At 37.2% G+C, this 15,637-nt stretch overlaps 1 protein-coding gene across 1 annotated transcript in view; it reads left to right on the forward strand.

Annotated features, from left to right (window-relative positions):
- Positions 1-718: 718 nt before the first annotated feature.
- Positions 719-15,637, forward strand: part of PLG (plasminogen) — a 39,394-nt gene continuing 24,475 nt past the window's right edge. The window contains exons 1-9 of the mRNA XM_026705085.2: positions 719-804; positions 3,475-3,610; positions 5,179-5,285; positions 7,493-7,607; positions 9,114-9,253; positions 10,882-11,002; positions 12,191-12,309; positions 13,467-13,626; positions 15,219-15,346. Of these exons, the coding sequence (XP_026560870.1) occupies positions 756-804; positions 3,475-3,610; positions 5,179-5,285; positions 7,493-7,607; positions 9,114-9,253; positions 10,882-11,002; positions 12,191-12,309; positions 13,467-13,626; positions 15,219-15,346 (1,075 nt within the window). The 5' untranslated portion in view covers positions 719-755. The remainder of the gene's footprint in view (positions 805-3,474; positions 3,611-5,178; positions 5,286-7,492; positions 7,608-9,113; positions 9,254-10,881; positions 11,003-12,190; positions 12,310-13,466; positions 13,627-15,218; positions 15,347-15,637) is intronic.

Raw genomic sequence — 15,637 nt, forward strand, 5'->3', positions numbered from 1 at the left:
CATAAATGGAGCCAAAGTTAATATTTTAAAGCTGTGTCAGTTGAAAGGCTTTCCCCGGCAGATTTCCAACCATTTTCTCTTGTGGTGACATTTACTCATTTCCTGCCATGTGTTGGATTGGGTTATGCCACACTAGGAGAATTGTTGTTTATGTATCCAAAAGCTAAATCAAATGTATAAAGTTAACAAATACATCCTACACTAGCTAGAAAACAGCCTGAACTAGGATTCCCCATCAATGTCATATCTTGAAAAAGGTTGCAAGAAGCTATATATGAATTTAGCTAAGCAACTCATTAAAAAAACATCTATTCCTCCCTTCCCTTCCCTCCCCTCCCCCCTCGCCTCTCCTTTCCTACCCTTACCCTACTCTTACTCCATCCCTACCCTTATCCTACTTTATTCTATCCTATCCTTCTTTTTCAGTCAGTCTGTCTATCTATCCACCTATATTTCTTAATGATACTTCGTTTTTGATTAAGTAAAGGAAAATTTCAGAATAAAAAAAATCTAGGAAAAGGTCTTCTACCTTTCTGTTTCATCAATTCAAACATTTAAATGTCATTTTGTAAGATCCTGGATTCAAGGTAATGTTTGAACATTTCAACCAGAGAAGAGAGACCCAAAGTACTGAGAGAATATTTAACCCAATTTGGTTAATCTCCTTTGCTCGAGGCTTGTCTAACTAAGCTAAGTCAATAAAACTTTGTCCGCAGACACACAGAGCTTTCAGCACAGAACTTACCTGTCCCAAAATGGAGTGGTGCAAATATATATTTGGATTAGTTTTCTTTTTCTACACAGGTATGTTTCTTTTTTGTTGCTTTTCAGAAGAATGGAGATAATAGATTTCTCAGAAATATTATCATATTTAATGGGTGTTGGACTTAACTTTGGAAGTTTGAATGGGCACATACTGGATAAATGCCTGTTGTTACTAACGTTATATATAAAATACTAAACAATTGCATTTCTGTTTCTAAAACCTTATGTTACAATGAGATCTGATTTTTCTAAATGTTGAACAGTCCCAGGAACTAATAATGCTAAGAGAAACTGGCTGAAGAAGTCTGTGCCCATTTTAATGTAAAATGAGATGTGAGAGTTTCTATAGCTAAAATTTTGCAAATTGGGTCCTGTATGCTATGTAATGTTCAATAATCTAAGAACAGCTCATATAAAGCAAGCATGTGTATCATATTGTCTATGAAACTTCAGTATCTTATATGACATTGCTTCTTCTATTAATATTTATTATCCTTGGATTATATTCCTCTTGTTTTCCTCTAGATGTCTCTTGGTTGTTTAAAAATAATATTACTGGGCAGGCAGGCTATAGAGCTAGATTTAATTAGTGGTGGGACAACTCTATCTTTTGTCAGAAAACATCACAAGTTATTTCAGAAGAGGCACAAACTAAATATGTTTCATATTATAAACAAGTTCTAGGTCAGTTTTCTAGCTGGACAATACTTTCTTAAAAGGGGAATTAAATGTTTCTGAATACAACAAAGCTGACAGCAGCAGCATGTGTAATTCAGTAATTCAGCAGCCATCTTAATGACCATTAGAGCCGTTCTTCATCCTAAACCAGAAAGAAGACAGAACTTCTATACAATAATTTTTAACATAGCCTAGTTGTGTGTTGACTTTATTTAGCATATTGTTAGATATTCCAGATGGACAAGGTTTCTGTCACTTAGGTTTTTTTCTCTCCTATATTAATAGCTTTCAATCAACAATTCACTACGGTGTCAGATGCTGAAGTCCATTCGGACTTCAGGAATGGATAAGGAGAATCCTAGAGGCTGGAGATAAATAACAGTTTTTCTCTTCTAAGCTTATTAAGACCTAGGTTTTCTCCTGCTTAAATAGAAAATGCCTAAGACATATCACTCATACCACTCTGAGCTCAACCAGAAAAGGTAGAAACAAAACAAATAACAATTTCCCAAAGGTGACCTTTTGTTTGCCTCAACAGTTTGCCATTGCATAAGGTTTACTGGAGACATTCTTTAAAACATAGCCAAAATCAAGCCAGCGGACAAAGGACTTGATTTTGCAGAGTATCATTAACAGTGAAATAAACAACAGCATCCTGGGACTCAAAATCTCACAATCTCTACTTTTCCCATGGATAAATTATAAAAGTGAACAAAAAATTAGCAATGAGCCCAATGATAGCACAACTTTGAGGCCTTGAAAAAGTTGGTTTGTGGTCTTTTCCCCATTTTATCTCCTGGCCTGGAAACTGAAGATTATCAAGACTATCAAGAGATAGAATGCCACCCTCCTTCACCTAAGGCAGCAGCTGGTTTTTAGAAGAGATGGCATTTAAGCACTGTTGCTTCTTCCTAAGACAGCGATAACTACCTAAGGAATTGCAAAGAACTGCAAGAAGAGAGCCAGTTTGGCCTTAGTGGTTAAGACACCATGCTAGAAAACAGGACACTGGGAGTTCTAGTCCTGCCTTAGGAATGAAAGTGACTGGGGGACTTTGGGCCCATCGCTCACTCTCAGCCCAACTCACCTCCCAGGGTTGTTGTAAGGGGAAATAAAAAGAGGGAGGAATATTGATATGTTCACCACCTTGAGTTATTTACAAAAATAATAAAGGCGAGTTAAACAAAATCTAAACAAACAAGTAATCAATCAATCAAACGTTTATTGTCAATGCACAACAGGTGTAAAATGAAAGGGTGTGTTGGCATTATTTCTTTTGCAAATATACATATCCTTATTTGGTACCCGAGGCAATTATTTTTATCTAACTCAGTGCTTTCCTGCTGTTGAGTTTATATAGACACTTATAAAACCAGCAGAAGCATTAGAAGGATTCCATGTCAAATACTGCAGAAAAACAGTGCAGAGTCTCAGGATCTTCCTTTGCTGTAATCCAGGAGTGTCAAACTCATGTTGTCATGTAATGTATCGGGACTTTTTCCCCTTCGCTAAACTGGGCATGGGCGTGGCCAGCGTATGACACATCTGGCCCGCGGGCTGGGAGTTTGGCAGCCCTGCTGTAATCATTCCGATCACTGTAGCCCTACTCTGTCTTTCTAATAAGAAATCTAGGAATTATCATTTCATTTGCAGGTTTATCATCCCTTGCTCAGGGGAATCAAACTTTCATCCGCAGGCCTGTTATTCTAGTTCCTAGGCCATGATTCCAGTCCCAGAAATGTCACTTTCTCACAAGCACTCTTATTCTTCCACTCAGATCACCACACAATAACTTTGGGTGAATTTTCTTTCCCACCTGCCACTGGAATAATTAAAGTTTTTCCCAAGTGTTAATTTAACCCTGTGCACCAATATAATTCTTACATGTTCAGGCAATCTGCAGACTTTACATTCTGGTATACATCCTTCCCTGCATGCAGAATGAGGAAGCCTCTCATCTGGTGAAAAGTACAGTATGTATTTGGTATTTTTACTTTCTAAACTCTTCTCGCTTTCCTCTCTCTCTCTTAGTTCAAGGAGATATTCTGGACAATTATGTAAGGACAGATGGGGCTTGGATCCTTGGTCAAGAATCCAGCACCTACAGAACTTTAACTAAAACAGCTTGTGGTATCAAATGTGAAACTGAAACAGCATTTACCTGCAGGTAATCATAGGATTCTTGCATTTTATGAAAGTTGCTCAAATGCTTTGATTGTCGCTGATTATCTGAAATCTTCGTTAGAGACGAATGACAGTAATGAAGACAAAATTCAGCTAATAGTTAGACAGCTTGATACAATGCGGTGCAACTCTATGGGCAGTCCTTGACTTACAGTCCTTGACTTACAACCACAATTGAGCCCAAACCTTCCATTGCTAAGCAAGATAGTTGTTAAGTGAGTTTTGCCCCCTCCCATTTTACTATCTTTCTTTCCATAGTTGTTAAGTGAATCACTGCAGATGTTAAGTTAGTCACATGTTGAGTGAATCTGTCTTCCCCATTGACGTTGCTGGTCAAAAGGTTGCAAAAAATGGTCTCGTGCCTCTGGGACACTGCAGCTGGCATAAGTACATGCCAGTTTCCAAGCAGCCAAATTTTGATCACCTGACCATGCCGGGGGGCTGCAATGTTTCAAAGTGCGTAAAACAGTTTTAAGTCACTTTTTTCAGTGCCAGTGTAACTTCAAATGGTTGCCAAGCAAACTGTTGTAAGTCGAGGACTACCTGTATTAAGGACCCTTGTGATTTTTGTATTGAACTGTGATTTGTTTCCAGGAGCAGATACCACTTGTGACTTTTTAAATATGACTCTTCTTTTTCAAGTGCTTCATTCTTACTGTATAAAATCAGGAAAAGGATCCTCAGAAGTATGCATTTAGTATTGGCATTTAATCTGCATGAGGATCCAACGATCTCCTCCATTACAGCTTGAACCAGTAAAAGGAGGAGAATCTTTTGCTCCTTAGCAATTCTTCCTTCGCTCCAAATCTAGACTTCCAAGTAGATTTAGTGAAGGTATAAAAGGTACAGAAGAAGAGGAGAACCCTTAGCTCTTCATACAAAGTTCAGTCGATCTGATCTACACTGGGTTGAATGCTGCTGTTTTATGACTGTCCACCTTCTTTAGCTTTTAATGTATTTTGTTGCTGTTATTTTATGGTAAGTTGGAATGAGCCTCCAAATTGGGTAAATTACACTTCGAAATAAAATGCAAATCAACAATTAAAGGTTCCCGCCATGTACATGTATACATCCGAACTAGACTGTGTTGTTTCTCTGTGTCATATAATATATGTGGGTATATGCATAATTTGGTATTTATTTAGCAATAGCAATAGCACTTATATACCACTTCACAGTGCTTTACAAAGCTCTCTCTAAGCAGTTTACAGAGTTAGCCTATTGCCCCCAACAATTTGGCTCCCCATTTTACCCACCTCGGAAGGATGGAAAGCTGAGTCAACCTTGAGCCTGGTGAGATTTGAACTGCCAAATTGCAGGCAACCGGCAGTCAGCAGAAGTAACCTGAGTACTGCACTCTAACCACTGTGCCACTGCAGCTTATTTATTTTTTTAGTCGTGTTTATGTAGTGTACATTGATGGTGGTGACACTTTGAGAGATGTATGCAGCAAAATTTCATTTTAATGTATGCCGATTAATGTACATTCAAAGTAACGATAAAGTTATTCTAAGTCTAAGAAACTATGCCTCTTCTCTGCCCTTTCCACAGGGCGTTTCTATTCACAGTGAAAGAGCAGCAATGTATTACATTGAAAGAGAATACTAAAACAGCGGCTGTGTTCAGAAAAGCGGGGGCCATTCTCTTTGAAAAACGAAGTAAGTGTACACTTTTGGATATTATGCCTTTTGCAGTTCTTTAGGTGACATCAGAGGTAGTATTCAGCAGGTTCTGACCAGTTCTGGAGAACTGGTAGCGGAAATTTTGAGTAGTTTGGAGAACGGGCAAATACCACCTCTGACTGGCCCCGTCCCCATCTATTCTCTGCCTCCCGAATCCCACCTGATCGGCTGGTTCTTCTTTTGTTGCCCTGCATAGAAGAACGGAGATGGAAAGCAAGTTAGTGGGGTGCAGTGGGAATGGAGATTTTGCAGTATCCTTCCCATGCCATGCCCATCAAGCTACGCCCACCAAGCCATGCCCACAGAACCGATAGTAAAAAAATTTGAATCCCATCACTGGGCGACATTCATGAAATTTGGAAGAATTGTTAGTTGGGGTAGTATGAATTTTGCAGGTGGTATTTTCTTTTTGTCAACGGAACTTTGACCTCAGGAGAAAAAGTCAATAAGGTGAATCAATTCAAGATATTGGTTGTGATATGATAAAACATGGAAGCAAGCAAGAAACTATTCATCCGAAGTTGTTTCAAAGCCCAGCTAAATATAAACCAATCAATAGCCACGTAAGCTTTACCAATCAGCAGCCCTGTAAGATTTACCAATCAGTAGCCCAAGGAACTTGGCAAATGCAAAAAGCATTACAAGATCATAGTGGGTGAATGCAACATGTTGATGGGTTTCTGACAGATCCATATGTGCAGATAGTCCTCAGCTTGCAACAGTTCATTTAGTGATTGTTCAAAGTTCCAAAGGCACTGAAAAAAGTGGCTTATGACCATTTTTCACACTTATGACTGTTACAGTACCCCCATGGTCACATGATTTACATTTGGATGCTTGACAAGTGCTTCATATTTATGACGGCTGCATTGTCCCGGGGTCATGTGATGATCTTTTGCGACCTTCTGCTAGGTGAATTTAATGTGGAAACCAGATTCGCTTAACAACCGTGTTACCAATTTAATTTAACAAACGTGGCAAGAAAAGTCGTAAAATGGGGCAAACCTCATTTCTCACAAATTTCTCACTTAACAAATTTCTCACTTAGTAACATACATTCTGGGATCAATTGTGGCCGTAAGTTGAGGACTACCTGTAGTTTTGTTCAATGATGCCAACAAAATGGTGTCAGTTATCCCCTCTTTTTCAATGTGTCACACACACACCCAACTGAGTCCAATACTATTTCATGAGATTGGAATACTCCATGAAGTAGTTTAAGGAACATAGGAGGCTACAACAGAGCAGGAAATGGTCCCCTTGAGTAAAATTGAAGGTCACCCTCTATAAGTTTGTTTTTCATGGCGTCCTATACGTCCCTTACTGTATTTGCAATTGGAAAGAGAAGCTGATGTAGTCACCAATGTTGTGATTCAAGCAGTTGTTAATTTCATTTGGATAATCTCTCATTTATCGCTCAGCTCAAATTTCTATTCTGTGCTCAGGGAATGAGCACCAGGAATTCAAAACATTAAAAAAAAACACCTTAAATTTGGTTTGACTTACATTTATATTGAATCAGTGGTGGGGTTAAAAAATTTTTTACTACTGGTTCAGTGGGTGTGGCTTGATGGGCGAGGCAGAGGAAGGATACTCTAAAATCTCTAGTCAGAAGTGATATTTGCAGGTTCTCCGAACTACTCAAAATTTCTGCTACCGGTTCTCCAGAACTGGTCAGAACCTGCTGAATACCACCTCTGTATTGAATTAATATCAAAACTGGTTTAATATAATTATTCTCTAGTCACCAATTTCATACTGCATTCCCTCTGGACTATCATAATTAAAATAACCATCTGGTAATAATTTTGAGACCTTAGCTAGAGGTAGAATCAAACCAAACTTGGCAAAGCTGAAAAAAGCTAGCCAGCATTGGATCCAGCACTTACATGGGAGACCAACAGTAAATCTCAGGATTCAATCTTGATTGGCAAATTTTTAAAAATAAGCAGAAGAAGGTAATGACATACATTTTCCAGGTTGTAGCCATGAGATCCCTGAAAATCAAGTCCAGCTTGGGAGAATCTTTACCCTTTTAACTAAGTTTGTTAAACATTTGCTTGTAATCCAAGGTTTGCAATTTCATGATCTGAGAGTTCCATCTGTAAGCAATGGTTATTTTTTTGGTGGAAAGGTGCTCTGTGATAACTATAGCAATTTTTAATAACCACATTTTCTTTCAGTGTATCTCCTGGAATGCAGAATTGGAATTGGAGTGGACTACAGAGGAACGGAATCAAAAACACAGAATGGTGTACTATGCCAGAAATGGGCCGAGAACAGTCCTCATATTCCCAAGTATGGCTTTTTCCCAGCAAAATGGTCTTCTATTTTCAATAGCTGTATGAATTTAGAATGATTTGACCTGAATTTTTGTAAGAAACGTGTATACAATAATTCATGTTAGCCATGGCTAAGGCTGCAATCTTCTGCTTGCTTAACTGAAAGGAACTAGCTGTATTGAATTCAACAGGATCTTTGGAATTGAGATTTTTAAAAATTATTTTACTTATTATTAAACTAAATTATTAAACTTCAAAGCCGCCCATCTCACTGAAGCAACTCTAGGATTCTTGTCCCATTAATAAGAACAAGTTTACTGAACAGTTTTCTGAAATTGCATAGAGTACAGTGAAGCATATTAGTGTGCCTCAACTAGAATTTCCATTGGCTTCTCTCTATTCCCACATGTTGCAGAAAACATTATTAAATACTAATATATCTGGACTACAGCTGTATGAAGTAATTGTTGCTGCTTTTTTAAAGCTATCCCCAAAAGCTTTGAATTAATACATGTTCAATACATTTAAAAAAAAAATTTTTTATTATGTTCTTCACTTATTACAAAATTATCATAGTGAGTGACAACTTCTGGCCAATTCTTTATGTTCTTTAAAAAAGGTAAAACCATTTCTAAATCATTGCCAGGAAACCTTCATACCATGGATGCACATGACATTGTTGTTGTTGCTGCTGTTGTTAAGAGACATCGTTCGCTTGTGATGTCTGTTCAAAGTTGTAAGACTGTATTTACTAAAATTTGACTTGGAGGACAACTTGGGAGATATATCAGCAATGGAATAGAATGGTAGAATATTGGGGAAAGCAGTAGTATAAGCAAGAAAGAAATGCTTTTACCCATGTGAAATCTCCAAAGAGAAGCACTGTCTTTCCGTTAAAACCCTCCCCTCATTTTGCCCCAGGTGGGATGGGGAAAAGGTGAATAATTTCAGCTCTTCCTGTCTGGAAGCCTCCAGCAGTTCTAAATGTTTTCTTTTAACAAGTTAAACTCTTGTTGACTGTGTCCTGATAACATTTCCTTGTCCAAACCTGATGTCATTCAAATAATGTGCAAAAAAAATCGAGGACTCCAGGGAAATTGAAATTTCCACAAGTTCAGATCAGTTTTATTTGCAAAATGGTGGCCACTGCAGCATTTCCGGGGTCATGTAGTCATGATTTATGATGCCCTCGGACAGCTTCCCCCAAGAAAAGTGAATGGGGAAGTCCGCAGGAAGTCAGAAGTTCCCCCCACCGTTGTTGCTTTTTTGCCGGCCTGTGATCAATTCTGTTTATCTGTTTGGGTCTTTCTTCTTGAATAAACTGATATTTTCTGCTTTAGTTTTCAAAGCAAAGTGGTAGCAGTGCCATCCAAAAATAATTTAATGTTCATTCTGGTCAAATCGAACTTCACTACCATGATTAAATGAGTCAAAGGTTGTCTAATAGAGCTTAATCTTCTGAATCTCTAAGAAAAAAAAGTATGACTTCTGCAACAATAGTCTTTTCTTTTCTTTTTGTTAGTTTTAAACCTTCTGCTTATCCTAATGCTTCATTAGAAGAAAACTACTGCAGAAATCCAGATCGTGATCCTAGAGGTCCCTGGTGCTATACAACAAATCCTGAAATCAGATTTGATTTTTGCAACATTCCTGAATGTGAAGGTAGAATTGCACACACTGGAATTTTAGTTCCTCAAGAAAATTTTGAATGCAAAGTATTGTTCTTTTTAATGACATATAGGTAGAAAATCTATTTTTCTTACCTGCACTGTACAATATTTAGGAAAAAAAGTAAAAATTGGAGTAGCACTTTCTTATTCAAATATGATAGAACATGAAAGAATGCTAGCAATTATTTAAAAAGCGGTAACTGAATAGTTTCCCAAGTAAATATCAATTAGACATAATGTTATTTCATTCTTTTTATTTAATATTTATTTTCTATTTCAAATAAAATAAAACATGAACATAATTATAATAATATCACTGAAGTGATCAAGGTGGAATGATAATTATTTACATATAATTAACCTATGTATGTTTCATGATATGGAACAGGTTAAATTAAATAGCTGTAGATTTATTCTCAAGAAATGTGTAACTTCTCTAACAATAGCATTTCATAGATAGAAATAGTTTAATAATAATGAAAATGACAATATTTTGAAACATTTATAACTAATAGAAGTTGAAACATTTGCAAATGTAGAACAAATATTGTTATATTTAAAAGTTATTGTTATATTTAAGCTATTGCTGTACTAGTCAACAATTTGATGTTCTTTTGTTTGTAAATGCCTCTGTTTTTTAAAAAGGCAAAAGTATTGTATGATAGAGATGAACTTTATTACAATAAATTCCCTGTAGGCACCAATTGGTCCATTTACAACCAATGCATGTCTACATAAATGCCAGTCGTATGCAGAAATTTGCAAACCATTGAGCAAAGTGAGAAGTTCTGTGAGAAGTTCTATTCATATAAAACTTGTAATACACTGGAGAAAAGCTCCCCATTTGTTCTATTGTAATATCTTTTTAATGATTTGGCAAATCATCATGCTATGTCTTCAAGGTGCTAAAGATTATTGTGGTCCGTTGAGATTTAGTGCATGAAAAAATAAAACAATAAATAATTACCAGAGAAAAATTGCGTATCAGCCCATACCTGATATGAATCTCTTTAGACAAAAACAAGAAAGAGGAAATCATTTCAAAATCAAAAGGCAATGTCAATAGATGTGTTTATGTGTAAGGCCTAGAGTAATAGTGTGTATGTGTGTATATGTGTGTGTATATATCTATATCTATCTATATCTATAACTATCTACACACACACACACACACACACACACACAAAGTTCTCTTGGCAAAGTTTTTCAGCAGTGGTTTGCTCTTATGTCTTTCCTAGGGCAAAGAGAGAAGGACTGGTTCAAGTTTATGCAGCTAGCTTTGTACCTAAGATGGGACTAGAACTCTTGGTTTCTAACTTGATGCCTTCACCATCACACCATTTACACTATAGTGTAAATTAGGTGTCTACAAAGACAAAACGAAAATATTAATTTGTAATTTTTGTTTAGAGTTAGCTCAAAGCAATTTCAGGAACTAATCCTCACCATTCTAGATTCCTTATAAAATGAGAAACGTGATCGCTGAGCAATCTAGAATAACAGATCCCATTTCAGACAGCAGAAGACTTGGGCATCATGATTCCTGCCATCCAGAGGACAGAAAATAAAATAATCTAGTAGGATAAATCTGCTCCACTCACTCAATATTTATCCTTACAGATGAGTGTATGCACTGCAGTGGGGAAAACTATCGAGGCAAAGTTTCCACCACAGAATCTGGGGTCACCTGCCAGGCATGGGCTTCTCAAGAGCCTCACACTCATGGATACATTCCTTCCAAGTAAGTCTACAAGCCTCAGTTTCACTTATGGGTCCGTTATTAGTGACATATGGGGAAAAGTCAAAGTGTGCGTGGGAAATGCAAAATTTCAGGTAGCTGATTCCTTGACAATAAAAATAACAGTATACCTTATTTTGTATGTAATATATTAAGCAGCACACATGGTTCACTGGAAGGACTTTTACTTCAAATTTCATTAGGGTGACTGAAAATAGTATTTTTCATCTGTACCAGAACTAAAGGCTTTGGCATCTAACAAATAAGTCTTTGGTTGTTTCTTTTAGCTCAGAGATGTAGTCTGAACAGAAATAATGTAATCTGATATGCAGAGATATCTGTTCACAGGGCAAGTGGTTGAAAAAAGCCAAGACCCTAGATGTGAGGGTACAATAAAAGTCATCGTCCCTTTTTACACATTACAATCAATGCATTTACTCACACTAGTCTTACTATCTTGGATTTTGACACACACACATACACCCCAATACCCACGTTTACATAATTTTCCATGGTGATACAGGTAGTCCTCAACTGAAGATCACAATTGAGCCCAACATTTCTGTTGTTTAATGAAACATTTGTTAAGTGAGTTTTGCCCCATTTTACAATGTTGCTTGCCATAGTTGTTTTCTTGTCACTGAAGGTGTTAAGTAAGTAAAATGGTTGTTAAGTGAATCTGGCTTCCCCATTTACTTTGCTTGTCAGAAGGTCGCAGAAGGTGATCAAGTGACCCCAGGAGACTGCAACCGTTATAAATATGAGTCAGTTCCCAAGCATCTGAATTTTGATCACATGATCATGTGGTCATAAGTGTGAAAAAAGTCATAAGTCACTTTTGTTCAATCTGGTGGTAACTTTGAACCATCACTAAATGAACTGTTGCAAGTTGAGAACTATCTGTATTGGGCAACATCCAAAGGAAATTCTGGTTATCAAAGAGAATTTTCCTTTTTCTCCACTACCTTTATTTCCCACACATCAAATCTGCTCTGAGTATTCTCTGAACTACCAGAAGAGATTAACAGGAATAAATTTGAGATCACAGAATGTGGAAGTATGGAATGGGAATACAGGTATACGTTATCTTGGGTAAGCACCATTCTGTCAACATTGAAAGACCATTGGGTTAAAGCCCAACCTGTCAAGAGATGGTAGGCTGACATTTCTACTTTTTCATCCAATATTCAGGTTTCCAGAAAAAAATCTGATATCAAATTACTGCCGTAATCCAGATGGTGAGCCACGTCCTTGGTGCTTCACTTCCCTCCTGACGAAACGCTGGGAATTCTGTAACATTCCACGGTGCGGTAAGTATCATTTATATAATTACTGACCCGCAATGGTCATAATAGAGTAACAATTCTGTGGAGAAAACAATGTTTTAATTCAAGCAGGAGAGTTTGGGTGTTTCCTTTCAATCTTTTTTAATTGGCTGTAGCTTTTAAAAATGGGTAAAAGGCAAAATTAATGCAGCTGAGGGGATAAAATATGATTTGGAAAATAAAAATAAACTCCCAAACAGATTTATAGTGGACACCACAGGTTAGTTATTTTTTTTGGGGGGGTCGTCACTGTCCCAGGAATATGAATAGATCTTAAGTGATATCACCATCAAATCACCAGGATTGCGGCTTAGTTTGAGTGAAATGTTAATCTAATAAGAAATATTTTGACAACAGGTAAACAATTATTGAATATTCAATTTAATTGCTGGCTATTAATAGCTATACTATAATCAAGGCATTACAATATAACATGTAACTTGAATATTATTATTCTGTGCCATAATCTGTACGTTTCAATTCAGTGCAACTTATTATTCTGTGATGTCTCTTTTATAAATGTAAAAAATATATACAAATAGAATATGCAGGCTATAATCTTGAAAGACACTCTTTCAAAGTGGCGTTTAATAGCAATAGCAATAGCTCTTATATCTCATTTGACAGTGCTTTGCAGCCCTCTCTAAGCAGTTTACAGAGTCAGCGTATTGCTCCCCAACAATCTGGGTCTTCATTTTACCCAGATGCAAGGCTGAGTCAACCTTGAGAATAGCATATCTATTCTATTTGTCTATATGGCATATATATTCCATATATCTATATTTTTAAAATAAGAAGTGCGGTACAGGTAGTCCTCATTTAGCTACCACAACTGTTGTTAGTGAAGTGGTCGTTGCTAAGAAAAACTTTGTACTTATAATCTTACTTCAGTTTTCCTTTGCTTTACAAACTCGCAAAGGTCATAAATGCAAGGATTGTACACAAAGTTACTTTTTTATCACAGTATAACTACAAATGGTCACTAAATGAGGCAGTCACTAAAGGAGGACTACCTGTGATATTATTTTCATATGCAGTAGCTTTTTTGGCTTTTCACACCTGTGGATTGCCAGGACCTTGCCATTTTTAGCATACAGATTCTGAAGGTGCTGATTTCTTTTACATTACCTTTGCCGATATAGCTACATCTCCACCAGCTATTACGGGCCAACAGTGTCTTGTTGGAAATGGAGAAGATTATCGAGGAAATGTAGGAGTGACAGAATCTGGAAAAACCTGTCAATCATGGGCATCCCAAGAACCTCATGCCCATGGAAGAACTCCAGAGAACTACCCTTGCAAGTATGTTAAACAGCTCTGTCATCACCTTGTCGCTATGGTAAAGAAAAAAGCGAGGCACTCAGAAACAAACCACACACAGTTCAGCTATTCTGCTTCCAAGATAGCAATAACAATAGCTTACATACCACTTCACAGTCCTTTACAGCCTTCTCTAAGTGGTTTACAGAGTCAGCATATTGTCCCCATCAATCTGGGTCCTCATTTTACCCACCTTGGAAGTATAGAAGAATGAGTCAACTTTGAGCCCAGTCCAGATCAAATTCCTGGCAGTGGGCAGAATTAGCCTGCAATACTGCATTCTAACCACTGCACCACCACGGTTCTATTGGAGCTGTGTCTTTTCTCTCACTTTCTGAAAATCAAGGAGAGGGCATGTGAGTTAAACAAGTTTCAACCAGGAATTCTGTTCAAAATTCAGTCAGGTTCATTCTGCTACCTCAAGACTTGGCAGAGATCTCATGTCTGCCAAGTAGTATGCAACTTGTATTAGGCATCTTAAAAAAACGAATTGGCTTTCCTCAAATTGAAGGCTTCCAGCTGGTGCCAACTGATTATTATGGGTATTGAAGCTGAATTCATTTAGATTTGGTAGATCACATAAAAGCTAAGCAGGCTTGATCTGGTTAGCACTTGGATGAAAACCACTAGGAAATCTCAAGGAATCTCCCTTTCACTTCCATCCCATCCTCCAAAGGATGGAAGGAGTTAGTGACAGACTATTTCAATGCTGTTCAGTGGTGGGATTCAATTTTTTTTTACTACCAGTTATGTGGGCGTGGCAGGGGAAGGATACTGTAGTCTCCAGTCAAAGGTGGTATTTGCCAGTTTTCTGAACTACTCAAATTTTCCGCTACTGGTTCTCCAGAACTGGTCAGAATCTGCTGAATAGCACCTCTGATGCTGTTGCTAAAAATACCACATATAGATGTGTTCGTATAATCAGGGATTAAGTTAATCTAAAGGAAGGCTTCACCCTGACCTTAATTTGGGGAAGGCTTGGTCTAAGAAGTTAATGGTGCCCAAACCTCACGTGGAGATATGTAACCTAAGTTTGTACTCTGATTTTTATTCTGATATCCATTTTCAAGGAAGACAGTGTGCAAAGTGTACAAAGGATAGTGTTCAACGGACATAGTCTTACTTAGCATCTTTCAAAATAGTGGGTAGCTCCATATTGTGCCAAGCTCCAGCATGGCTTATTTATTTATTTTTGGCTTAATTTAATGCATGCATCTTTCAGTCATGATGTATCATTCATTCATTCATTTGTTCATTCATTCATTCATTCATTCATTCAATTCTATAAATTCTCATCATAGTCAATGTTCCATAAAGGGTGAGCAACTTCAGAAAAATTTCTAGCAAGTTATATATGGAACAGCCCCCTATGGCTTCCTTAACAAACTCTCAATGAAAAATCCTTGCAATGAACCCAACCATTGCATTAAAAAATGGGCGCAGAATCAAATTAGAATCTGAAACTTAATGGAGAATTTTGATTTTTCAATACCTGTTTACAAGCTACTAACTCATGTTCTAGTAATGTTTACCTCTCTTGTTCCCCTCTTGCTTTTATGCACATTTTATTTCAGAGATCTGAAAGCAAACTATTGTAGAAACCCTGATGGAGAGACTAAGCCTTGGTGCTATACAGCTGACTCAAGTACCCGATGGGAATACTGCAACATTGCTAAATGTGATGATGTCATCACAGTTACTGGTAAGAATATTTATATTTGTATAACTGAGAAAGGGGTGAAGTAAATAAAATGTTTTGAACTTTAAAAGAAAACTAAAGTAAAATTGAGAAATAGAAATAGACTTGGCAGGTTGAGTGAATTCAATATGATTTATGAAAAGCATGTTTTAAATACAGATGTTGTTATAGCAATAGTAATAGACTTAGATTTATATACTGCTTTATAGGGCTTTACAGACCTCTCTAAGTGGTTTACAGAGTCAGCATGTTGCCCCCAACAATTTGAGTCCTCATTTTACCGACCTCAGAAGG

Source organism: Pseudonaja textilis, chromosome 1 (assembly GCF_049901715.1).
Source record: "Pseudonaja textilis isolate UNSWEBS1 chromosome 1, rPseTex1.2, whole genome shotgun sequence".
Lineage (NCBI taxonomy): Eukaryota > Metazoa > Chordata > Lepidosauria > Squamata > Elapidae > Pseudonaja > Pseudonaja textilis.